Here is a 27,862-nt window from a genome sequence, read left to right as displayed (position 1 = left end):
TTTTCTGGGGACAGCAGGGCTTCAATGGCATTGGACTTGAGCAGACAATCTATTTACAGTGTGCTCAGGGGAGCTTATAAACAAATGTTGAGTAATTTCAGCCAGGAGTAATTACCCTTGCCGCTGACAAGGAGAGTGTGTTAGCACTCCCCTTCACCCTCGGCCCTGTCCAGAAGGCTTCGAGCTTGTGCGCAAACACACACACACACACGGACATGCACAGATGCACATCCACTCGTTACGCATATATGTGTGGTGTTTGTCCAGCAGTCGATACCACAAACACCTCTCCAGCCTCTCGGTTTCACCCTCATATTTGAGAATTAGCTGATGAAATATTCCTGTCTGCTTGGAAAAATGCACTATGGAGCCTGTAATGTTCCAGTCAAGTTACTGATAGAGTTAATGTTAATTAGCTACAGCTGATAATCTGCCACCAACAAAGTTTGTAGTTTTAACCAACAAAAGTGACGATTAATGCCCGGGGGAAAAATGAGAACCCTGCTAGCTGAAAGTTGTAATAGAAGTTTGTCCCAAAAAAAAGGTCTTAGTTAGGTTTAGTTGCTTTTTTGGCTGAGAGTTAGATGAGAAGATTGATACCACACTCATATCTGTCCGCTAAATATGAAGAGGAATCCAGCAGCTGGTTAGCTAAGCAAGGGGGAACAGCTAGCCTGGCTCATTCCAAAGTTTAAAAAATACACCTACTGTACACACTTGCCTGTTTTTGTGCAGATTAATCAAATGATATAACGTGTAAATTGGTAAATTTTTGAAGTGTTGGTAGGCATATTTTTTTTTAAACTTTGGACAGAACCAGGGTAGCCGTTTCCCCCTAGCTGCTTCCAGTCTTTATGCTAATTCTAGCTAACAGCCTGCTGGCTCCAGCTACATATTTAACAGACAGAAAGTAAAAGATTTTATGGATTCATAGTGATTGTCTGAAAAAGATCAAGCAGATCCACTTAATCCACTTCTGCTCTTTCAATATTTAGTTTTGGAAAAATATATAATTACCAGGAAAGCAGCAGGATCCTGTCTTTTCCAACGTTATCAGTCTCCTAAAATATAAAGAACTCAGTATGACAGTTAGTTTTAATTTTATGCAAACAATTACTGTGTCACTTTTGCGGATTTAAAAAGTCCTGCAAAATACCTTTAAGCCTTGAATTATATGGGGGATTTTTGACTTAGAACACTTTCGTTCTCGTTTTCCACTAAAATGAATCTCCTACATCCAAAACGTCTGGTTTTTCATCTCTGAGGCCAAATTTGGAGCTTTGTTGCAACAATTGCTGTCAAGGAGAAATGAAAACAATATTGTCTTCAAGAACAACAAAACAACATTAAAAAGGAGGGTTTCTGCAAGCCACCAACAGCTCACTCACCTTCATTAGGATTCTGTAAGCACGGTTATCAGGCCAACAGATCATGTTATCGAACAAAAAAAAAAAACAGGCAATCAAAGTCACATTCATTGCTCCATTGTTTTACATTTTAATCATTTGCAATACTTAATTACAGGATTGCAATGTAACTAACGAACAAGCAAATTAATTTTCACCTTAACCTCTGAAAGGCAAGCAGGCCAGATACAGGCCTTATCCCATCTGATCGATTATGATCTCTCGGCTCAAACGGAATGGATTCCCATGCAAATTCAGCCGAATCAATCCGCATTCCCGCAGAATCGATGAAACAGCTTTTCCAGACCTTCCGGAGACAATTGTATGATTAGGAGATGAGATGATAACGACTGGAGAAATAACACAGGATCAGAACAGATTATATTAAATCAAATCAAAGGAAAGGAAACCTGGAGACTTGAAATGTTATTAGTGTTGTGTGTAGAAAAACAGAAAGAAAGAATGAAACTACAGCATCTCAAGACAGTGGCAAGAGTGAAGGAAAAGCAAGAGTAAAACTACTTCTCGTATTTAGCTCTTTAAATTCCAAATAGTGGAGCTTTCAAAGCCTCAGCGGAGGCCCTTTCCTCCCTCATCCCTGTCTCTGTTCTCCCTGCCTTTGATTCCTACTGAGCAGGGTAAAGATGTGAGAGGTGGCTGCTTAGGCTGGGTCTCTTGACAACTGGGCGTCACACGTATTGTAGTGTTGAAACTATTAAACAGCAAAGGAGGTGTTGTGTGTGACGTGCAAACTGAACAAAAGCTCTGGGATGCAGAGAGTGGAGAGTGGACTGAATTTCTCCACCATGAAAAATGTTTCATGACAGTTATTTGATTGTCGTGAGTAATGCAGGTGTGAAGGGCTAAAGAATTTTTCTCAATATCAAGACTTAGATGATGAGATCAATACCACTCTCTCTAAATATGAAACTACAGCCGGCCATTGTAGTAGGTTGGCATAAAGACGTCAACAAAGACTTTGTTAAACCACAACTTGTGATTTTTACACATCGGGTTGTGTTTGGATTAAACAAACAATTATCATCCTAATTAGTGAGCTTTAGAGGTGCTGGTAGGCTGGCATTTATTTTTTAGCTTTGGACAGAGTCAGGCTAGCTGTTTCCCCTTGTTTCCAGTGTTTATGTTAAGCTAAGCTAACCATCTCCTGGCTCTAGCTCGGAAAGATATGAGTCTTATCGATCAACTCATCTAACGCTCAGCAAAAAAGTGAATATGCAAACTTTTCCAAAATGTCTAACTATTTCTTTAAAGAAATAAAGAAAATACAAAAATTGATTTCCTGACAATATATATTAGTGCATTTCTTTTAGTCTATATTTCATGTTGGTGCTTTCTTCAATGCACTGCTAAGGAGAAGCTTTTGAAACAATATTGTTCTGTATTAACATATGACAATATTGAAACTTTGACACAAGAAAATAAAAGAGAGGACTAAGCTAATACCTAGCTCAAGCAAGTTTCAAGTTGATGACCGATGGCTGTCTACAAAATAGGAATCAATCCATCAATCTTAAAACCTATGTCATGTTTTAGAAAATTATTGTCAATAATGTAAAATACGTGTAATTTGTACTTAGCTGGGCTAAAACATGTTAAAACCAGGGACATAGCCAGGATTTTAGTAAAATTCCACCAGCGCAACCCCTCCCCCGCTAGAAATACTTGACTAGCCATCAACTAAAGTTTATTACAATTTCATTTTTCACATTTTATATATTAATTTAAACCTGCATAACTGATATTTTGGTCATTTGAGGGCAGTGGAAACAAGTTGTAAACACAATACTGACATCACCTTTCAAGTTAAAATGGCAAACTTGTTAGCAAACAGTTGCCTGTTTACACATCCAGCAGATACTGAGCAACATTAGCATTCATTTAGAGAGTCATGTGTTTGGCCACCTGATGAATGTAAATCCAATATTCACTCTTCTTTTAGCTCTGTTTTGTTGTCTACCAAAAAAAATTTCTGGCTTTTTAGCTAATAAATGCTCCACTATGCTTGCCAGCAAGCTGCTAACTTTGTCTGTCTGCTGTTTGGTGCTGGGCAGGTAGTGTGCAGTGGGTTTTTAGAGCTTTTTCACTGAAAACATCTCCCATCTGCTGCTGCTGCAAGCAGACACCGATGAGAGCAGTGACAGTGAACCAAAACAGTAAAGTTGTGGGACAGAAAAGCAGAACAATGAGCTGAAAGACACTAAAGCCCTGCATAAAGCTAAGAGGAACTGCAAAGTCTGTTGATAAATCTCTGTAGGTTCATCACTAAAAGCAACACCAACCCTGATTTAGACATGTCCAAATGTTTTAACTAGTGGATTTGGGCAACTCAAACATATGTTTAGAAAACCTTTGCTCATGGTAGGAAACTTGCATCAGTTGTATCAGCTGGGAATGAAACTGAAGTCATTGCAGGGAAAGTCACATTTTCACATTCCACTGAACCGTTTCAATGTCAAACTTCTCTGCTGTGTCCTCCACATCATAAATGGAGGAGAAATATACACTATACCTCCCACTTTCTACTTACTGAGTACATAATTTGCATTTTAACACACTGTGCTCAATTCACATATTCAGCATCAGTGCATATACAGTATGTGTGTATATACTGTACCTGTATGTGTTTCTGTAGAATGTAATGTGTACTTCTTTGTCCTCTCTTTTGACAACTTTTTTCCCCAGCTGATATAATATGCTGGGAGGGTGGTGGGCTACGTTAAGCGCCATTGTGTTGCCTTGGCCGAGGACTGCAGGAAGTTGTGTTTGGCACAAGGCCCAGAAGCAAGGTGAGGACAAACACTCCCAACAAACACACACTGACATCCACAAATCTACAGACGCATATCTGCTACATAGTACACATTGGTAGTGTGTATGTGTGGGTGGGTAGTGGGGATAAGTGTTGTGGACGCATTTGAGCAACGTGTTTGAGTGTGTGTGCACACGTATGAGCAAGTCCACCTTTCATCTGTGCTGAGATTTGGAAAAGCTTCACTTTGCACAGGCTCCTTAATTCTCCCTTAATTCATTTGTGCTCCAGATTCACTTGGCTGCTGGGATAACCTGGGAATGATAATGAAGTGGAGGGGGAAAGAAAGAGATAGAAAGAGGCAAGAGAGAGAGAGAGAGAGAGAGAGAGAGAGAGAGAGAGAGAGAGGGAGGGAGGGACATGAAAACATCACAGCACATGGCTCCTTCTCCTATCTCCCCTTTGAATGTGTTCGGAATGGATTTAGGGCTTTTCACTGAGTCTTTTAAGAGAAGATGGATCTTATTAGTGCTGATTGCTAGTCATAGGACGTTTTCTGCCTCGGGAACCCACCTTTCTTAACCCTTTCACAGATGAACAGGGACTGTAGCATTACTAGGGTTGGGGTTTGATAGCATTTTATCAAATATGAATCCAGTATTGACTCCACTAATCAAATTTGAGTCCTTTCAAATGCCTTATCCAATCTACTGTATTTAGGCTCAACCCTGTTCCCAGAAGATTGGAAGATTCTGAAAAACCCCGGATTATGTTCAGTGACAACAATTTTGCAATTCCCACTTTCTACAATAACAGTGCATGGCAAGTGTGGTATGGTTAAGGTTATTTCAAATGTATTGGATAATAAATCCGACTGTGGGCGTTGCCATAGCCAAGGTCCAAGTGCCACACCCCATGCACTATAATTATAAACAAAACAAAACAAAATAACACAGACATATCTTAATTTTACAAAGACAGACGTATTGCATCCATCAAGTGTAATAAATCAGAGGAAACATGACAAGTTCAGTTCTTCATTTAGGCCAAAAGGCTCAACTGTGTAAAGAATGTGGATATAATAATTCTCTTCTCTCTCCTTCTGTCGCTTTCAGCAGGTATTTCTGCCTCCGGTGCTGCAGAGTCTGGATCTGTGGTTGTGGGCCACCTGCTGCCCCCGTGTTTCTGCTCGACAACTGCTACTACAGTTGTTGTTATTAGCCTTATTACTATTATCATTATTATTCCTATCACTATCATTCATATTATTATTACTTTATTAATATTAATATTACCATTACATTACAACTATTTGAAAATTCCAAGTGGAATTTGCATTGTGCTCCCCCCCTTGACTCTGATGAAGACACAGTAGTGTCAAAATGTTAGAAATGTTTGCACAATTAAAAGGCTGCAAATCAACCAGTGTGCTCCGGCCCCCATTTTCCCCTGGAAGCTGTCTGTCCTTGACCTGAGAAGCACCTGATACAGCTGCATATTGCTGGAAGTTGCATGTGTCTGTGTGCCTGACACAGACAAAGTTGGCGACTTGCTGGTGAACATTTAGCAGCTAACCCTTAAGGAGTTGGTGTAGAAAAACAGAGCTAAAAGTAAAATGAATATTGGACACGACTCTGTGTGTTTTATAAACCTGGAACCTGATCAAAAACGGAATACAACCCAGGAGCAGCACTAAGAGCAAAATACTATATGGATATAATCTTAATGTATGCCTTATATGGCTCAAGCTGATAGATCCACTTATTTCACTTGTTTAAATTACTCAAGCAGGAGGATCCAGTCTATTTCAGAATTATCAGTCTCCTTAAATCTAACTGACTTAGTTTTAAAAGCACTCTTAGTTCTGATTTGACACAATCCAATGATTTTGTCACTTTTTGGGATGAATGTCCGTTGTACCAGCAAATCACCTTGAATTTCCTGACTTTACTTAATTGAGCTGTATGTATGTCTTGGTTAAATAAGTATTCAAAATGGGTACAATTACTTCTCTGTAACTAATTGATCTTGCCCGAAACAATGGCAGCAATAGAGTAGTCCCAGCAGGACAGAGGCCTCCCCTCCAGGAAAGCAAACGCGAATGCTGCCACTAATTGAAATTATTTCGATTAATATGGAGCCTAATTGAGGCTAACTATGCAGAATCACAGTGGGTCATGCAGTCGGAGCGTATTCCTGTTCTCGCATTCTCCTTTTTGTACACCTCTGTGTTTTGACAATCTCGCCCTCCTCAATACACAAAGCAACAATTCATCCTGCGGAGAAGAACGAGCAGACGCAGGGGGAAAAAGGAGCTCGGAGCGGGGCCGATCGATAAACAGAGTCGGAGCTGTGATTTATTTACCGCTGTGTGTTATGTAGAGGCGAGAGGAGGGAGAAGAAAAGCCTTCTGATATGGCCACAGGCAGCCGACATAATGGGGCCCTCTCAATCTTCAGTGAGTGGCTTGTTGGATTGTCAGGCAGGTTTCCGCCGGTGTTCAAAAACGCTATCCGATCAAACCCCTGAGATGCAAGCGACCAGACAGATGATTACTCACTGTAAACGGTCCAGGAAGGGAAAAAAGAGAAATGACTACAGCAGATATTGATGACTCAATTGGCTCAGTGACAGACGGTTCCATTTGTGTCTCGATAAAGTGTTGACTGTCTTAGATCAATCATAATATAGGCCTCTTATTGAGCATAAAAACCATGTTTAATGTCATTAAATCCAGATCTAGCTTCTCCCCCTCCTCTGCCTCTTCCTTTCCTTCTTTCCTGGAAGCTTACACATGCCTGGCTGCCTGCCTTCTACAGTACAAGCATGTGAGAACGAGGCAGAAAGTCAGTGGGGGATGGGGATATGAGTTGTGTTGTTGTTGGTGGTGGTGAGGAGGGGAGGAGGAGGAGGACGAAAGGCATGGGTGAACAAGGGGAGATGGGAGAAGAAAAAAGAAACCTTGGAGGCAATCATTTCTGGCAGAGCGGTGGCAGTCAGTTTGGGTGTGTGTGTGTTTTCTCTTTTTTTTTGTAATTTTCAGACAGTTTGGACGTGGTCAACGCTCAGCCAGCGCCAATAACAGTTTACAGACTGCTGATGTCATCACATTTTGACAAACTTCTCAATCTGGAGTGACCTTCGTGGTGCTCAAACACACTCACCTCTCTGTCTGCATCTACTCCCCTCATCTCTGAGCAGGGGAGGTTTATTACAGGGATTTGACTTTGAGAAATATACAGTTTACATAATAGCCTGCTTTTATACAGTAATGAGGAACACAGGCTGTTAGATAGCCTGTGAAATCATGTAAAATAAAAGCAAACCTAAGAAAGAAGGTGATTTGGGTGATAATCTGGGCCCGTATTTATCAAGCGTCCCAGAATCCCTTGTAGAAAATGTGTTGAAAGTTACACTAGGACTAAAAGCACTCCTACCTCGGAGGAGGACTGCGAGTTAGTTATTCCTACACTGACTTTCAGGAGAAGTATTACTCCTGGGAATTATTTATTTATGGGAAATACACAGTAACAATATGAGCATACAGTATATCTTAAATATATCTTAGCTAACTGTAATTTTAAATAAATACAAAAAGTTTGATTTATTACTGCGGAAAGTATTGGTTGTTGAAAAGCTCCAGGCTTCCTGTTGTTATAATGTTTTTCAAATCAGTCAGTTATATCACATACATTTTTGCCAAAGCTGTGACTCCTGGTTGGTGATGCTGATGTGCATTTTCAGACTCAGCACTATTTACAGTATGATCTGGGCCTGTGTTTATGAAGTGCCTCATGCCCAAATACAGAGAGGAGGATACTTAGAGGAGGAATAGCACAATCATTGTGTCCAAAATCCATACTACATACTGATTCTAAGCAGGTTTTAGTGTGTTCACATTGGAAAAGTGAGAAAAAAAACTCAAATCAAATAGTATGCAGATTAAATACAGTCAGTTTTTGAGTGTGCTGTTGATGGACACTATTCTCCCACAATGCAGTGCACAAAGGAAATGGAGGAGCTGCTCACAGCTGAAAAACATTTAAATAAATTGTGGGTGGTGGTGAAACAAAAAAAAAAGCATAAAATCTCAGGGCAAACATTTTGAAGTCTCTGTGAAGTTTAATTGGCAGTTTCAAAGTCGCAGTTTGATTGACGTCCGATGTCACATGTACTGTTGTTAGTATAAAATAGTATGTATAATAGTATAAGTATGTTGATAATTTTGTATACTAACTGCTAAAACTGTAGGAGTGGTAACAAATCCTTACATTTTACTCTGTGATATGTTTTTCTGCAAAAACATATGTAAGTTTAATTTTTTTAAAGTTTACTTTAAGTGGGCTAACATCTTATCAAATGCTCTAATCAAATGCAAACAGTAAACTAAAACTACCCTATTTTTGCTGTACTGCAGTCATCTAGGAACTACTCTTAACCAACTTCAAATTTAAGAGCATTTTTAAGCCAAAAGATGATAAATGAATTATTTTCTTAAGTTTGCAAATAGGAGTATAAGTGTAGGAATTTTTACTTTTAAAAATCCTACACTTTTATTCCTTAAGCAGTTTGATAAATATGGGCCCAGACTATTTTTTTGTAATTACTTCTGATTTCTGAAAATGCAACTCAGCATCACCAGCCTGTGTGAACCAGGAGATGATGTGATGAACCTGTGGAGGAATCCAGGGTTGACACTCACCCCATCAGTCAGGCCCTGTCCTTGCTGACCCCATCCCCCCCAGGCTTTCACCAGATCTCCCCCTTCCATCCCACCCTCTGCCCCATCCTCCCCCACTGCTGGAGGCCTTCGCCCTGGGGCCCACCTGACTGACAGCTGTTGATTTGGATCTCTCCATCACACGCCAGATAAAAGAGGGATTCAGGACTCATTCCTGCTTCTTCCTCTGCTTCATTCCTCCCTCCAATCCCCTGCGCAAACGCAATTCCCAGGCATCGGACTTCTACAGGGCCTCTTAATGAAGTCATTCCCAGCACACATGATTGGGTGAGATTGCCACCACACCACCACCATCGCTGCTGCCACCGCCGCTGTATGCTGCCACCACGATCCCCGCTCTCCCCTCACATCTCAGGTCTCCCATCCCCCCAGCTCCACGCTCAGTGTACTCATGTGGAAACCAGCAAGTGGTTGTGTGCATTTTCTGTGTGCGCCCATCCCTCGCCTGTGTGTGGGTGTGCGTGTGTGTGTTTGTACATCTGCAACACGTGTGTGTAGGTGTGTGTGTTCTTAACTAAGCTAACACAGCCTGACTGGCTACTAATTGGATGTCTCCATTGGCAGTTATACACGATGTGGCATTATAGCCGAGACAAAATCACATAGGAAAGTGCACCTCCAACACGATATGCTGTGGAGAAAATAGAACGAGTTCAGCAGTGAGGGATTTTCCTTGCAGTAAAGGAGAAAATCTGACGATGATCAGGTGATGGTGTTGGTACAGTATGTGCTGTTATAAAATCAATCAGAGAGGCAGGAATTGAGTTATTTCAACCTGTCCATCACTGTCTAGAAAGATGAAAGGCTTTGATGAGTAATGATCTGAAAAAAGGTAGACAGCTAATGAATCTCTCATAATGTCACCCACCAAAAAAAAACAACAAAACACCCCCACCCACTCTAAAAAAAACCTGTCTTTGTAGAGGTCTCTTGCACAGCCTAATGCACATCACAGTCCCTGATAGTTCACTCAGCGACACCTCCTCAGTAGGAATCCTCCAGAGACAACCTCGCTGGCTGTCAGTCGGTCGGTCTGCCACTCACCGCTAACACGACAGCCCATCCCAGAGTGCCTGTGAACACTCCACAAGCGCCGCCAATCTGACAACACAAAAAAAGCAAGAAAGTGTTTCTGAATGTAGCCTCCTGTGACGCTGGAAAGGCTCGTTTTAAGTTTTTCTGCTGAGGGAGGTGGGCATCGGAGTGAGGATGACTCACGTCTGACTCCCTGTTAGCGAGGGGGCTGTGCGATCAAATAGATCTGATTTTTGGCGCCTTTGAATCTCGATGATGGCTGCACAGGATCCTCGTAAGAGAATAGCTGCATTGATAACAGCCTGCTGTTAAACCTAAAGAACATCTCTGATCTCGATCAGTGAGATATACCTTTTAGATAAGACAGGCAGCCCTAAATGAATGAATGTAGCATTATGTGACACTTAATTTTTATAAGGAATGGATAGACATTTGCAGTTTAATTAGAAAATAACATTATTAATTATATATTTTTTTACCAAATCAAAGCTTATTCCTGTTATGATTTAGAATCTCTGATGAGTGTCAATTAATAAACTTCTATTATAGAATTTGCATGACAATACATGCAATGCATTATCACTATGCCAACATCATGCATTATTAAAGATGAACACCATTAACATAATAATGTATTAGCATAATCAAGACCACCATTTGCATGGCAGATGTTCTTGTAAACCACACAGGATCTCCATGCATCAGCAAAGGGTGAAGCCAATTCAGTTGCTACCACGTCTTCATCTTCAACCAGCTCAGAGCTTTGTGAAATCCCAGCTTAGTTTCAGTCACATTGATGGCGTTCATTATTCTAATTCAATGGATCCAGCGCTGACTCTGTGTCCAGTGTGTCTGTCTTTGTGAATTCTTACTTCTTGCGCTTGCCTTCCTCTCTCAAAGAAGATTCCTTAAGTTGTTGCATGGAGATTGGCAATGCTGTCTGAAAGGACATGCTCCAACAGTAATGTCTGTAGTAGCACCACTGAATTGTGGTGTGGAAAGTACATTTACTCAAGTATTATACTTTACTTGAGCATTTCCATTTTCTTTTTATTTTACTTTATACTTCTGCTTTACTACAGTTCACAAGGTAATATTTTACTTTTTACTTCACTACATACAGCTGTAGTTACTGTTTTCAGATTCAGATTTTACATACAAAACATATGACAACTATGTAAAATATAATGAATTATTATTGATGAAACCTTGTAGCAGTATATAAAGTAGTTAAAACTAGCACCACCCCAACTATAACACTGAAATTCTACTTACATGCACAATATGCATCACTAATAAATCAATCAGTATGTAATATACCAGTGACAGGGGCCATTCTGCCTGCATAATGAGTAATTTTACTTTTGATACTCAGTTTTACTTGATCTGATATGACCAGTAGCTAATGGTGGTTAATGTTAGCTAATATTAGCAAATCTTCACCAGATATTGCAGTGTACAGACATTATTGAGCCAGGTCACTAATTTTATAACCCTTCTCAACTTGTGCGACTCTTACATTAAGCTTTAGCATGAAACATTATACCGTAATCGTCACTTATAGCCACTGAATTTTCAACCACTTGGGAGAAAACAAGTTATAAACACAACACTGACATAATATCCTTCAAGTTGACTTGGCTAACGTGTTAGCTAACAGTTGCCAGCGGATACAGAATAACATTAACATTCATTTGGAGTTGTGTTTCTGGCCACCTGATGGATATAAGTCCAATATTCCATCTCCTTTTAGCTCTAGTTTGGTCTCCACCAGCTCCTGAGAAAAATATCTGTCTCTTTAGCTAAATGCTCCACTATGTTCAGCAGCTAGTCGCTAACTAGCATTTCTGTCTCCCATTTGGTGCTGGGCAGGTAGTGTACAGTGGGTTTTATTTACTACTACTTAAGTAACAGTTGAATGTAGGACTTGTAATAGAGTATGTTAACATTGTTGTATTGCCTTATTTTACTTAAGTAAAGGATTTGATGCATTTGATATGATATGATATGGATTTGATATGGTTGCAGTTTAGGGGTTATGAATATTGGTAATGGACTATTCTACTGCACTATGTGGGTCTATTTGCCATACTGTTGTCCTGCATGGACAGACATCAGCAACATGTGATAAAAATGTGATTAATATCTGTATATTGTATATACATATATATATATATGTACAAAATACAATATATAAACTGTATATTAGAATACACATTGGGATTTTTATCATTAAATCAGAAAGGTATGGGTTTTCACATTACATTCAAAGTGAAGCAATGTGCCCCTGATAAAACAAAGCAAAGGTACTTAGCATGTGTTCTCCTAGTTAAGATTCCCTCTCAGCAGTAATACAATGTTTCTGAGTGTCTGCTGGAAAACAAGTGGAAGGTCAAGAACACGAACAATAGATGTTGATTCCAATTATGTGTAAAGCATTGAACAAGATGCGCTAATGATGGCTTGTCGGGAGAAAAAAGGTGTTTATGTGCTACTCTCCCAAAGCCTGTGGAACAGTTTATTAGGCAAAGGCTTTATTTCCATAAAGGCTGATAAGACTTCAAATGATTCACTGAAAAACAGTCCTGGCATCAGCACAGCAAAGCGGCGTGTGTATTTATCTCTCCCGACACTGGGAGACAATCAAGACAAAGATGATAGCACATTTTGAAATGCAGCACAGAGGCATAATGAGATTGCAGCTACTTCAGGAACAAAACCAGACAAAATGTTTTTTTTTTTCATAAATGGCTACTTGTTTTATTCACTCACACCAAAAAAGGCCATCGTTTTCAATTAATGAAGCAGGGAATTGAGTCCGAGGTCCAGCGGGATATGGATTAACCATGATGGCTTGAGGGCCCAATCTCACACTGAGTCTGCGCTGCAGTCTGCACGGAGGAATTTCTCATTCAAGGCCTCGACCAGCCCCCCCACCACCATCACATCCTACCTCCAACTCATCCATCCATTCCTCATCCTAAGGTGAGTTGCTTCAGTGCAGACCGCTATTAGTGGTGGGGGGAGATAAAACTGTAAGTGTTGCTCCCAATTAGTGCATCAGTGACCGCTCTGTGCCTCCTCCACGGCGAGGCCTGCAAGGAGGGAGGGAGGGAGGAGGGGCCGCACTGAGCGAAAGATATGAGGCAGGATGACAGGAGAGAATGGCATGAAGACGATGGCTTTGGATGGGAATAAAAGAAAGGGAGTGGGTTATAGAGGTAGCTAGATAAAGAGAGGACAAGAGATGAAACGGAAAGGGGGAGAGGAGAGTCGGTGGTGGTATAGAGGGAGGAGGGGGTAGAGAGCAAAGTGACTAAAAAATGGCTTAAGCATTCATTTTGAGTGGCGAGACAGGTCCTATTAACATTTAACAGCGTTTGCGCAACTTGGTGTGGAGGTTAGGATGCAAATGAGGAGGAATTAAAACTGGCCAGAGGTTTGTCATTGATGGATTGCAGTCTGGCGGTACTCACCACTTCCTAGTGTCCATCACAGACGATTACTGTATAATTAAACCTTATTTCTGGACTCTCCGACGCATAATTACTTGTGTGGGAATGTAACCATCATCTAAAAGCTCCAGCAAAATGCTTTAGCATTTAGTCTGGCAGGCTGCAGTCATTTCACAGACCAGTGACAGATAGAGCCATCTGATGATCGGCAAAAAGAACAGTCACTTTTAATAAGAGGTGGGAAAAAAATATTAGGCGACAGTGTGCTGATTATAGGAAAATTAGGCTTTCAAGTGCTAAAGTCCTTTGTGTTATTTGCATAATTTATTCCTTCTTTACCCCCCTGTTCAACCACCTCTAAATTTTTTTTTTTTTGCGAGCTGTGGGCAATTTCCTCTCATATTTGAATGGATTGCACATTTAAGACTACTTAAGGAAAATGATCACTTAGCATATTTTAATTGTCGTGCAAAGAGTGGGTAGAGGTGTGAGGCAAAGCTTATGGAATGAGGGTCCTTTAAAGTGAAGAGGACACAGTGGTGTTGTGGCAGATAACCTCAGGGTGCACACACACACACGCATTGACTCATACGGTCCTCATCACACACACTCACACACACAGTTCTTTATGCTGTTAGAAAGCACGTCAACCTTTAAATTACAAATAAAACGAAAAAGACTTTCCATGAAAGTCTGGCTGCTGCACCATGATTTGGATAAAAACTTGCAGGTCAGTTTGTCGATAATATTTCCTGTATCACTCCCCCTGCTGAGTCGAGCCGAGACCAACCGCAGCTTTGTGAATACAGGTTATTTACAGGCCTGCTTGCTGCTACAGTATTTATGAAGCTTAGAGCAAAAAAAAAAAGTGAGCAAAATAACCAAGTCTCTTCTTGCTGGTTGTCTCATAGGCTCAAAATCTGTAAGAACACTACATTTATCAGCTTTATATCTGATCGACAAAAAAAGCTTGTGTCAAATAATTTCTGATCATGGCTATAACATGTTTCAAAGTGAAAAAATGAAGAAAACAGCAGCCCTTGATGCACTCTAACCTCTTGAGAAGCGTTTGAGTTTTCACAGATAATTATAGAGGCTATACAGCAGCTTCCCACACCTCACCACCAGCTATATAATGATACCTTGGAAATGTAGTGGGCAAATGCACATAATTTTCATTAAGAGTACTCACTTAATCTGAATTCTTTGTGATGGAGAAAGATAATTAATGCTTTAATGTTTTGGTCTTGCCACTCTTACCACAGCAAGAGAAATGAATTGTTACATTTTAATGAGAGAAGCGACAGCGCTGGCTTCCTGCGCAACACAGATGATTTTATAATTGCACACAAGGGTGACTAACTCAAGGCTCATTAAGGCGATTTTTCAGCTGGGCTATTTTTTGGCAGGACAATACATATATTTTTCCATTCTACTGATAAATAAAATTCTGTTATTAATGTTTTTTTATCCATCCCTCAGAGCCTTAATGTGACCAGCGACATAAAAAACGAGATGTACAAGATATAATCTCCCAAGAAAATGTCTTTAATGAATCGTTTGTTGCTGCTTGTACCTAAGATTACATGAAAATACATTTAAGTTGACTGCAAGTATGGCAACATATTCACACATATAAACAAGTGGTGCATTTGTATTGTATGTATAGGTATGTACAACAGAAACACGTTACACTCTGGTTTAAAGTTGTGCAAGTGTGTTATATATACTAACAATTTATAAAATTCAACACACTAAATAAAAAAAAGAAGAGTGTGCCCACGTATATACACATTCACACGCGCACAACCACAGTAGTTCACAAAAGATTAAAGCAAATGTATTGGATTATACATTTCCAGGTCACCTTTAGGTCGACCCCAACTGTTCCTTCCTCACAAGTCGCTTGTGAGTGTGTTTTTGATGTTAAGAGTTATCAGGTGTGTGTGTGTGTTTTGCCTAAGGCTCAGATCTGACACACAGTGACAGAGACACACACACACACACACACACACTAGGCTATGCTGCAGCCTGCAGTTGCACCATCAGCTAAATGTTTTAAGTACAGTCATCTGAGGTAGACTGCGCAAAACTTCATGGTGTTATTCTCTCCACTTCTTATTTTATTTTATTTTTTCAATGCATTTTTCACAAATGTCTGACATTTGGAAAGACGTAAATCAAATACCACGTGTGTTTTTCAGCCATGAGGTAGAAATGCTTTAAAGAAGAACTCTAGCGTCCATTTAAAGAAACGTTTCCAAAAAAAAAAGAAAAAAGAAGAAGCTAGATTTAAACACCATGTAGAAAAAGGTCAAGACACAAAAGAAGGACAACAAAACACGTAACAAACAAGCGTAGCATTGACTGGTGTGTTTCAAGTCGTTTGTTCGTCGGCTGTGGAGAGAGAATGCCTGTGCTGTTGATGTGTGCTCTGAAGTGCATTAGTAGGTTTTTCTGTCTAAAGGGACTCTCTCTCCAGAGGACTTGCTGACAGAAGGAATTCTGGTACAGATTGTTTTGAGGGTGGTTTTCTGACGGACCACTCTGCTTTCCCCTTGTGCTGCCGCCATACTGCCTGGCTGTCTTTCCTTTCCGTCAATTTTGCTGATGCTCAGCAGAACTCCACCACCCCCATCAGGTGCTGCACTGATGGTGCCTAGACCAGAGATAGCAACACAGAGTGGGCTTGCACATACAGTGTGTAGCTCCTACTTCAACACTGATATTATTTAAAAAAAGCAGGATGTACAATAAAAGTGTAAAACTGATAATCAGATAAATGAAATCTCCTTCAGGATAAATACCAGATAGACAAAACAAAACAAATCAAGCGCTGCCAATGGCATTGATACAACAAAACAGTAATACACACAAAATACTTTAGTGCACGTACATTAAACTATCTTAAGTACTCCCATGTCACAACAGTAGTGCTAAAGGACAGCTTCTTACACGGTGACAAGGAAGAGACAAAAATACATTCCAATGCAATACAATGGGCAACAGATAACCTTCAGAGATGAAGGACTTTAAGACTAGTGCCAAAATTCCTCACTCTTGTTACAAAGCTTTTCAGTCAGATTATGTGCTTCGTGCCATCTGTGTAAATATAGTGAAAAATAAAACGGACAATACAGTTACAGATGAGAAAAAAATGACAAACAAGGGTTTGAAATGGATTAGTAAGTCTGGGGCAGTCATTTTGGATAAACGCTTTTGATTAAAATCAGTTTTCTGATTGTAACTTGATTAAAATAGTGTCCCTTACAGTTTTGCTAACTATGTATATGCCCGCTGGTCGAACAATAACATGGCCACTACAATAACAATGCTAATTGCATTACAGAGATGTCAATCAATCAGAATTGCTATTATCAAATTACCTCTGACATCCGACAAACACAGTAATTTAATGTAATGTAATGATTTTCTACTTTCCATACTTTTTATTATAGACATGTAAGATATGTACTGGATGAATGACATTGCTTAATTCAAACAACAGGAGTGGTATCCCATTCTACAGCTAATCCAGTTCAAATACAGCTAAAAAGTGTGACAAGGCAACTTTGCAAAATCCATATTTCCAAATCTAAGTTGTGATACCTCAAATCCAACTTAAAAACTAGGAGGATATTTGGAATAAGCTCCCTTGATCCTATTTACTGTTATAAAAACAGATATTCCTTGAACACAGCAAATTAGCTATTTACTGATATTCAATAACAGCATTCTGGCTGAAACCAACTGGAATAAGCTAGACCAAATGACATTAAGTCAAACATTTAATTCAAGACCCACACAAAGAGATACAGTCAATTGTCTCTGATATCACTGTGAAGAATAGCTTGACATTTTGGGAAATACGCTTTCTTGCCGAGAGTTAGATGAGAAGGTCGATACCACTCTCTTATCTTTCCGTTCAATATAAGGCTACAGCCAGCAGCCCGTTAGCTTAGCTGCTCATTACCCCCTATAAAACCTCAAATTGTGAAATAGAGTTTGTTACCGTCTGACAGAGCCAAGCTAGCTGTTTCACGGTTTTCAGTTTTTATGCCAAGCTAAGCTAACCGGCTACTGGCATTTGCTTGATCTTTCATATAACTCTCTGTAAGAAATAAGAATAAGTGTATTTCCCAAAATGTCAAACAATTCCTTAAAGTTTTTTGGAGGTGTTTTTAGCATCAACTTCATCCACATCAGAGAATACACCTTCCCTTACTAAACTGTATGACAAATGAGCAGATATGTTGCGCAGAAGTTAGCTGACAAACTGATGGCGCCTCCATGCAGCCTAACCATATAGCCTAGATCGCACAATATAAACAATGTTGAATATGGTTGTTTTAATAAATATACAACTCCCACCACCCCAACACCTCCCCGTCTCTTAAAACCCCAAAACAACAAAGCTGGGCAACACGGTTTTACATTTTTTTTTAAGAGCGATGGAAATAAGCTTCAGGATTGGTCAAGTAGAAACAGGTAACTAAAGCACCTGCTGTGAGGAAGAAAATGAAAAGAAATTATGTTTTTACTCTCACTATTGATTATGTCCCATCATTCCAGAACATATCTAGTACATTCATTGTCACCTCTTTGCTATTTATCCTAGCCAGTTGAGGTACACCTAACACTGCTTTGCTAAACATAAACTGCCAAATACACCTCGGATTCTCCTCTCAGATCTTAGTGCTTTTCGTCAAAATATCTTGAGGTACTGTACAATTCACAAATGCTTTCCTGAGTTTTGTTTGTTACGTTTGTTTGTTTTGCAGACACAGGATCAGAAGAGATGAGTGTGAGTCAGGGCCCAGACTACTGCCGCCCTGATGGATTACTGCTCTTAGCAAGACAATAAAGAATTGACCACCACCAATGGCAACTGTCAATCTGTTTTTCAGACTCACCGCTGAAGTTTTAAAGCTCTTAATAATCATCAGCTCATGCCATGAATGTAGATTGTGAGGCAAATAAACAAAGAAAGAAAATCAGAAAGCACCACTTCAGGCACTTGGATAGCCAACTAAATCTCAAGAACAAGAACGTAACGATATGTACACAGACATTGGGGTGTCTCTTCTGAAGCCAACTTCCTTGCAATGTGTAAACAATGCCTGGTTTTCTGGAGTGTCAAGCATTCAAATTAAAACTCTTGCTCATCAACTGCAAAACTGCCAGTTGTCTCAAACAGGTTTCTCGGTGCATCTAAACCCTGCTTGTGAGAGCTCAGTGGGCTTGTGTTGGCCTTCTGTGTGCCTTTCCCTCCAGCACAATGCTTCTGCCCTGAGGGGAGGAATTGTGGATGCCTCTTTTTCTCAAGGGCGGAATCTATCTTTTCACTGGCTGCAGCCGAACATTTTGTTCCACTCAGTGTACGTGTCAATCTCTTTCTGCGATATACTGGCTTGGAATTTACAAAAGACACTCTCAAAGTCCTGGTAGGTGAGGGGCCTGACCTGTCCCCTGGGCATCATACCTGTCATATCCATGCCCTGTGCAGAGACGTGTAACAGACCAACAAGGGCCTCCTGGCAGAGTCTGGCCAGGTCCAGTCCGGAGAAACCTTCCGTACGCTGGACCAGCAGCACCAGCTCCTCCTCACTCAAGCAGTATTTGTGCTGAGATTGAGCGAGGAGCTGGTTCACGATCTGGTGTCGGGCTGTGCTGTCCGGCAGGGGCACAAGGACCCTCCGAGCAAAGTACCTGCGCAGCCCTTCGTCCATGTCCTGGGGTCTGCTTGTGGAGCAAACCACCAACACTTGGTTGCCTCCGTCGTCGCCTGAGCCCATGAGAAGTGAGTCCAACTGGGCAAGTAGCTCCCCCTTCAGTCGGTTGATGGGACTCTCTTCACTGAGGTGGGCTGACAGCAGCATGTCCACCTCACTAATGAACAGTACTGAGGGCTGCCGGCAGCGCGCTACCAGGAACGATGCTCGGATAATTTTTTCTCCGTCTGCCAGCCACTTGGTGGCCAACGTGGAACCACTGAGCTGGAGGAATGGTGCTCCCAGCTGGCTGGCCAGGCAGCGACCCAGCAACGTCCTGCCACTGCCCCTGGGGCCAAACAGCAACACGCAACGGGGGGCTGGTCCTAAACTGCTGAACATGTCCGGGCGCAAAATGGGCCACAGGACCTCCTCCTTCAGGGTTGCCTTGGCCAGTTCTAATCCTGCAATGTCACTCCAATCAACTGGGGGCCCCTGCTGAACGATTTCAGAGGTAACCATGTCTAGGAGGTGAGGGTCACTGGTTTTTAGCTGCTCTTCAGCAGGCCGGGAGGAGGAAGTGGATGAAGAAGAGGTAGGCCCTGGCGCTGAGTGGGAGAGATGGAGACGGTGATCATCAGCACCTTGCTCACTGAGGGATGGGGAGGTGAAGCTGACAAGGGAATCTGCTGAGCGGGAACCCCCCAGGGTGGAGGAGACATAGGCTGGTGGAGTCAGTGGCCCACCTGTTGCCTGGCTGCTGTACTTCCTCTGCTGTTGCTCTGAGGACATCGTGGACTGCTTCTGAGGATTAAAAGGTAAAGATGACTTTTCAGCACTCCTGTCAAATCCACCACCACTGGCACTGTTGGAGCCTCCATTTGCACTGCTGCTGTCTGCTATCCTGTACATGGGGCTCTCAGCTGAGTTCCGAGCCTGGCCATAGCCAAAGTTACCATAAGAGGAGTCTATCTCTCCTTGGCCTGTCATGTAGAAGGCTTTCCTCTTCAGTGAGTTGGAAGAGCTATTGTTGAGAGGTGTGGGGGCGATTGGGGTCAGGTTGTGGCTCTGGTATGGGTATCCAGGTAAAGCAGAAGAGGGGGGAAGGGGTGTAGGTGCAGCGATGCCTGAGGGGAGGTATGAGGAAGGAGGGGGTGCTCCCCCAGGGCTGTATCCTGGCCCGACTGAGCTTTGAGCTGGGTATCCTGCTGGGGGGTAATTATAAGTAGACAAGTTGGGGGAGCCTCCGTTGTAAGCTGGGACTAAAGTGGGGTGGGAGGGTGGTGGAGGGGGTGGCTGCAGGAGCCCAGAGCTGTGTAGTGGGGAGGGAAGTGCTGGGGCGGGGGCAGACTGGGAGCTGTAACTACTGTGCAGGTAAGAGCTGCTGTATGCAGGGCCATATTCCTGAGAGGGCATGGAGGAGGAGTGGAGGGCGGTGGCAGTGTGGCTCCCACAGCTGCTGCTGGAGTAGCTGGGCTCACTCAGGGTGCTGGAGGCCAGGCCTGGGGAGCTGCACATGCCAGACACCACCTCTGAAGCCGCCGCCACCCCTCCCTTTCTGACAGAAACCCCCTCGGGGATGCAGCTCATGGGATAGACGCCATCCTGCCAGGGCTCTGATTCACCTTTCCGTCCGTTCATGACTCCTGGGACCCCTGGGGCCTCAGAATAAGAGCCCGGCATCTCCAGAATACCGGAATACTTCTCGGCATACTTCTTTAGCAGGTTGGAGGCGGTGAGGGCTGAGATGTCATCATTGGCCCAGGCATACTGGTAGGTGGCAGAGCGCTGCAGGTGGCCAGGTACCGCCCTGTAGGCTTCAGCCTTGTGGGCTGGCGAGCGCGTGGTGGAGGAGATGTCGAAATGCTGTTCGGCCCACTGGCTGTGCTCGGGGGTCCACTGCATCTTTAAGCCTGAGAGAAATGGAGACACAGACAACTGCACGTGAAGACACTGACATGCTAAAATCATTTCAGCAATAATTAAAATGACAACACCTTCAAATTGCCTGGGATGGATGGTCAATTAAAAAGGTGATATTCATCTGGAGGCTTGTTTGGTGTGGTACTCTGTATATTTATTTATTTTTCTTCCTGATACATATCATGAGATAGTTTTGTGTCCAACTATTCATGAATTGTTAATTTCTACAGATCATAAGAAGGACAGAGTGTGTGTCGGCAGGTATAGTGCAGTACAGAGGGATGGTGGGATGGCTGGTTACGGCAGCCTAATGCACCCTGGCCAGACCAATAAGACAGAGGCATTGAGGGTCACTCTATAATCCCCGGCTCATCTGAGGTGGCTGGAGATGGGTTTGAAAATGCGCCTCGCCGAGTGCCACAAAGCAACACACACACACACCCATACACATCCACCCCCCTCTGCTCACAGTGCTTTCATCGAACACACACACACGCACACACACACACACACACACACACACACACACACACACAAACCCATGGTCAGACACACAGGCGTTTTAAAAAACTATCTATGCCTGCACTCAGGCATGCTGCCGTGCACACACACACACAAGCTCATATCCACTGACCCAGACGGACAAACACAGGCACGCACACAGGAGCTGTAGCAAGCAATGAATTACAACACATTGTGTCTCAAGCTTAGTTCCTGTCTGCACAGCTCCACCTTGACCTCCTCTCTCTCTACCGTTCTCTTTACCTTTCTGTCTGCCTCTCTTCTTTATGCCTCCCTGCCGCCTTGTCTTTCCTCTCAGTCTCTCCCCTTTGCTTTTTTGTCATCCATTTTCTACCTCCCTCCTGCTAGATCCTTCTTTATTTCCCTACACGTCCTTTTATTCTGACTCCATCTATTTCGATATATATCCTTTTCATTCCCTTTCTGCTCTTTCTGCACGGCCACCCCTCCTCTTATTTACTTCCTCTGTGCTTGCCTCACCTCCTCCCCTCCCTCCTTCCTTGCTCCATCTCATCTCAGACACACTCACCTGACTCTCCCCTTTATTGCCTCAGGAGGCTGGAGAGCCACTGTTTCCTTTAATCCCAGCCAATGCCATCTGCAAACACTGACAGTCACACAGCGACTCCATCGTTGTCTCACTATCAAAGCCGCGGTGCTATCAAAGGTTGGACGGGACGTAATCACAGCAGTCGCACGGCAGATTGAACCCCGTTTGATTTGACTTAGTGCACACAAATAAAGGATAATATCGGTGTCATTTAGGCTGCTTCCTCCGACTTATTGACTGGCAGCGGCTGCATGTAGAGATCCACAGTTGGGGGCCTGCTTCAGAATTGGCTTATGTGTGTGTTTTTGTGTTTGTGCGACTAAAGCAGGCATGCACAATACAATCCATTCATGGAGGAGAAAATCTTCCCTTCCTCCCATCCATTTATGCTACTGCAAACACAGACATACAGAAAAAAAAGCATGCAGGCACAAACACACACACGTTCACACTCTCTTGCTCTCTTTTCTGAGGCCCTGTGTTTGTTTGGTAACAACACAGGGAAGGAGGGGGGGATCCCCAGACTCCTATTTCCTCTCTGATTCTACTCTCTAGCCATCTCTCGGCAGACGCCGGTGGCTAATTAGCAGAATGGCGATCTGCTAATTGTGTTAATTTACAACATTTTAGCCGAAGGGAGTCTAGCAGGGGCTGGCAAGCCTGTCACCCTCCCAGTGTACCAAGCAGGGAACACCTCAGACAAAGAGCTGAGCGGAGGAAAGTTTTGCATTAGCTGGGAGGCTCCTTTAATATTGAGAATATATTAAGTGTAAGCAGCACTATAAAAGGGCAGTATTTCAAGGAGAACATTACAAGTCTGGAAAACTGGACAAAATAAGAGAAAATGAGGCTTTAGGCCAAATGCAGATGTCACAACAATCCTTCAGTAGCAGCCTGGTTTGTATACACATACATTATAATGTTTTTATATAAAATCAATAGTAATCATTTGTAAGCATCCAAAAGAGGATGTAGTTTGTCATTTGATCAATATGGCAATACTATCTAATAACTGGCAGGCACATTTTGTTTATTCTGTTATCTTTAATACCACATAATCCCAACACAGTTTGAACAAAAAATAATAATAAATAAATGATATCATTATTGAACTGGAAGCAGAGTGAATCAAAACATTTTTAAGTGCTTTTAAAGTTGGGTTGTATTCTCAAGCTACATGTTTGATCTGTAGCCCAAAGCAGAATCCTGGTTTGGCAGTGCACATGAAATCTCCACTATTTCTACATTAGCTCTTCAGCATTAACAGACAATATATAGCTGACGAAAGTGAGGAGAAAGTGGAAGATACGTGGCTCTAAGGCTCTAAGCCATGTTCAGCCAGCAGTATATGCCTTCTCTTGCTAATCCACAGTATAAGCCCAATTTTTATAGCGCAGACCATACAGACTTATGGGGTGATGTGGTAATTTACAGTATCGCTACACCAAATAATGTTATAATTATAAAGCGTTGTGTTACAACTTGAGAATGGAATATCTTTTGACACCTTTACTTTCTTGTCTTGCAGCACCGTTTCTGGGCTGTAGAACCAGCCATTGCACTTCAATGCTCTCCTTGTTACAGAGAGACATTTTACTAGACAGCTAACGCAAGATTGTGAGATAGTCAAGGCTAGCTAAAGGCAAACAGATACAAATTTCCTAACTTTTTTCCCTAGCTGTAATCTGTAATTTTGGTTACTTAGTTAGCTACACCATATATATGAGGTGGTAGTTAAAACCAGTCATTATGGAGGGGGAAAATACAGCTAAACTAGTACTGCATTGGTAGAAAGTAACTATCCTGGCTTGACAGCATAGCAGTAAATGCCATCCATTTGTTGTGGCTACCATTAAATAACATATTTAAATGTATGAAACTATGATTAACTTAACTATTATTAGTATTAATTAATCAATTTCAATATAAATATTAATATACAGTATACAAATTATACAAATTATACAAATATAAATAGTAAACATTTAATAAAATAAAATTAAGCATTACAACCTAATCTATTTGTTACTCAGTTTGCTGGATTAGCCTAAATCCTTCAAACACTTTTTTTCTAATTTCTACCGTTTCTTTAGTATGGTAATACAGCATTATGGGACTGTAAAAAATCCAACTAATTTGACATTTAATCTCCAAAAATCTGTCAATGCAGGGAAGTGATTACTGTCTGCATTCAGGTAAGACTTTTGAAGCGAGCGACGACATCTTGCAATAAGGTTGTTTCAAGACAATTATCAGTTGATTTAACACATCTCTTAAAAAAGAAGCTGCACTGCATTGCAAACGAGTGAAAATATTATGACGTGTTTTTGTACTGTCATGATTAGCTGGCCTGTTTAGGGTTAATTTTAAGTGCCAGGCTCTGGTTCTACTTTTCAGTGCAGGGACGCATACAGAGAAATGGATGGAGATAGAAATAAAAAGAATGGAGGGTGAAGAATGGAGAGCAGAAAGAGAGGCAAAACACAAAATAAAACAAGCCTTGTGAATCACATGCACTCTTCTCTCCACATAGTTTGACACTCCATCAAACTCTGATATGTCCTCCATTTAAAGAAACACGAATCTTTCTAATTCCATCATTAATAAAGATAACATATATAAAAGAGTGTGTCAGGCTCCATCAGGGCTTTCATCTCTTCTATAATGAGGTTAATGCAGAGACTCAGTGATTACCCCAGCAATGCAAATGAAGGCCAAATGATAACTTGCACTATTTAAATAAGGTAATAGCGATTACTCTACGTTATTCAAATGAGGACAGGGGCTTTGAACTGAGCGCTTTGAACTTGCTGCTCCTTCTCCAAAACATATGAGAGATGGAGCAGGATTGACTTTGGAATCATTCAGTGTGTATCCTCTAATTCAATGTGATGTAAACCAAGGGCAATGAGCAAAGCAAAGTCACTTAATGTGGTGGTGCAGGATGGGCGGGGTCAACTAGGAAAAATGTTCAAGGTAGTCTGACTTACTACACCCCTTTACTCACTTTGAAAGACCTTGAAAGTCATCGAAAAGTCCTTGAATTCATTGTCAAGTGAAAAACAAGGACTCAAACTGACACACAAGATGTCAATCAACACAAATATCCATCATAGTGTTTTTCTCTGGATGTTAATAAAAAAAACATTAAAGGGTTATTCCACTTGTTTGTGCCACTGACAGTCTCAACTTGTTATTCTAAGTGTCTGACAACATTATGGAAAGGATCCCAACAAAGACAGACCTTTTTGTTAAAGAGTAACGTGACTTACGGACTCACGTTTCCACCGTCGTCTTCCTGCAACAACTCACCTCTCGCGAGATTTCTTAGCGAGACTTCTGTTTCTGGTTAAACAAAAAGGATCTTACTCTTTAACAAAAATGTCTTGAAATTAGTCTGTTTTGGCTGCAATAGCCTTCATCAGGGTTACAGGATTACATGTATAGACCATGCAGTTAAAAGAGAGCTTGCAGCATATCCCTTATTTGATTTTCTCCAAAATCTTTCAAGGCTTTTAAGGCCTGGGGGAAATTTGCAAAGTATTTGGATGGACACATGCGGTAAAGTGTGTGAGCAGAAAAAGCAAGAGATGTGTGTGTTTGTGTTGCAGATAGAAAGATAAAGAGGGAGGGAGAGAGATCGTGCACTCAGCTGAAACAACATCCAGAAACAAACAGAAATCTTCTCCACCTTCTGAAGCGTCAAGTCTGCCAGCGCGTTCTTTTCCTTCTCCTCCAGCCTCCACACAGAGAAGCCTAATCATTCTCATTACACTCGGCGTCCATCTGCATCAACAGAGCTGCCTATTACTGTGCGTGTGTGTATGTGCAGTAAACAGCTCTTTAGAGAGAGCTAATGAGCTCTTTTAAGTCTGTCCGCTGTGTGATTCTGCAAGCGGGGTGTCAGAGCAAACTGCCCATTTTGGTAACGTCATAATTAAGCCGCGCGCATGTGTGTGTGTGTGTGTGTGTGTGTGTGTGTGTGTAAAAGAGATGCTGGCGCACATGTCGACGCCAACATACCCGCACACACACAATCTGAGACAAGACGTACAAATGTGTGTGCCCTTCGTCTGTCTCACATATACAGACACTGAAGACCTTCAAAAACAAACTACCATGTCATATTTTTTTTTTTTTTTTTTTTAGAAAACTCTGTTTCAGTGTCTCCGATTGAGTGTAGGACGAGAAGGAGCTGCATGACAAGCGATAACTTCATCAAGAGAGACCTGTTTTCACACACCACCGGGGAAATCTAACCAGCCAGTTATTCAAATCCTTATAAAATACACCAGAGGGCATCTTTTAACCTCTAAATCATTGTACGTGTGCGCACAAAAAAACCTGAATATGCGGTGTATGTAGCTATTGTTTTATGAGTGTGTGTATTCTCATGCGCACAGGCCCTCTGTGTGTTTGACAACCTCCGGACCACCTTGTTAATGAGTCCAGCACACTGTGACTAAGCCACAGGCTATGCTGTATTGGCACACAACCTACAGTAGAGAGTCAAATAATGTGATTAGGTCCTCCAAAAGGCAATTAATTATGAAATTAGTCATGAGCTGGTGTTACACACACACACACACACACACACACACACACACACACACACATGCCACAATCAAAACTCTCTCTCTATAATGCGTCCTCTTCGGAGCAACAATTGCAGGCCATGAAGTGACAAAAATTTAAATGATTGAATTATTAACAACCTTTATTTGTTTAGAATTGAGTCAAAACTGAAAGAAAATGAATAAAAAAAGACAAATGTGTGTTAACAGATAAACTAAATTTCTCTTCCATCCTCCCTGTGACAGACAAAACTGTTCTCCGAGCCAGACTTTTCCTCTGAAAATAACCAACAAGCCCGAATCCACCTCTTTGAAGCCGGCAATTCAAGCTCAGCCACAGCTTACCATTACAACAACCAGTCCGTCGCAAAGCAACGACAAAAACAACAACAACAACAACAACTGATAAGGGAGTAAACAGAGCGAGTTCAAAGTCTAGACGGCGAGCAGTGACCGGGAGAGATGAGCTGTCACTAACTCAAAGACAGTAAGGGGGGAAAAGAGATTGCTGTAAAGATGACAGCTCTGAGCTGCGATATAAGGATATTTGACAAATGACAGCATCTTTAAAAAAAAAAAATCAAATATTCATTGTAATCTGTGATCTTTGACCTTGTGGTACGTTTTTTTCGCAGCTTTGACCATCAAACTTTGAAATCAGTGTGTCTTTGTGGAGCAGATTTAGAGAAAAAAACTGAAATTCAGCTTTGAGAAATAGGCTTCATTGTGGTATGGACATGTTGAAGCTTTAAAAATATTAGGGTATATTTAATGATGGCTCTAAATTTAGCTCGCAGAAGAAATCAGACTTAACCGCTATAAATCTCTTACTAAATTCCAGAGGCATATCATCGTCGCCCCTGCCAGCCGGTATCAGATCTTCCTTCGAGCTGTATAAATTGACACTGTCTAAATTTCCTTTTACTAGACAGACTATTGAATGGGTGGGTTAAATGGGTAGGGCGCAGTTAAACAAATGCTCCAGATCAAGGAAATTGTGCGTGGCTTCTTTTGTCATTCAGAGAGGAAATTGAGAGATATTCGGCGGGGGCTTGGAGCCGCTAACGCATGGCATTCATCTATAATGCACTCGGCCTGTCCGTCAGCTACTCCATTTCCTGTGACTAGCGCAGCGTGCCTAATCACCCGGCTCGACGCAGGGTTCCTTCCTCAAA

The 27,862-nt window shown here is 41.8% G+C and overlaps 1 protein-coding gene and 1 long non-coding RNA gene across 7 annotated transcripts in view; one reads left to right on the top strand and one right to left on the bottom strand.

Moving 5' to 3' along the window:
* LOC122872287 overlaps positions 1-18,271 on the top strand; it is an 80,397-nt gene extending 62,126 nt beyond the window's left edge. Inside the window, exons 3-4 of one of the 4 annotated variants that reach the window (XR_006377068.1) lie at positions 4,110-4,213; positions 18,189-18,271. This is a non-coding gene — a long non-coding RNA (uncharacterized LOC122872287). Of the gene's footprint in view, positions 1-4,109; positions 5,356-18,188 lie in introns of those variants that run through there. The other 3 variants (XR_006377067.1, XR_006377066.1, XR_006377069.1) reach the window with 3 other exon arrangements.
* The window catches only part of LOC122872284 (fidgetin-like), a 35,470-nt gene continuing 22,542 nt past the window's right edge, over positions 14,935-27,862 (bottom strand). For 2 of the 3 annotated variants that reach the window (XM_044188298.1, XM_044188297.1), the window contains exon 3: positions 14,935-21,031. In XM_044188298.1, coding sequence (XP_044044233.1) covers positions 18,750-21,031 — 2,282 coding nt within the window. In that variant the 3' untranslated portion in view covers positions 14,935-18,749. Of the gene's footprint in view, positions 21,038-25,990; positions 25,995-27,862 lie in introns of all 3 variants that reach the window. The other variant, XM_044188299.1, reaches the window with a different exon arrangement.

Source organism: Siniperca chuatsi, linkage group LG24 (assembly GCF_020085105.1).
Source record: "Siniperca chuatsi isolate FFG_IHB_CAS linkage group LG24, ASM2008510v1, whole genome shotgun sequence".
In the NCBI taxonomy this organism is placed as follows: Eukaryota; Metazoa; Chordata; class Actinopteri; order Centrarchiformes; family Sinipercidae; genus Siniperca; species Siniperca chuatsi.
This window is presented reverse-complemented; position numbering and strand designations above follow the sequence as displayed.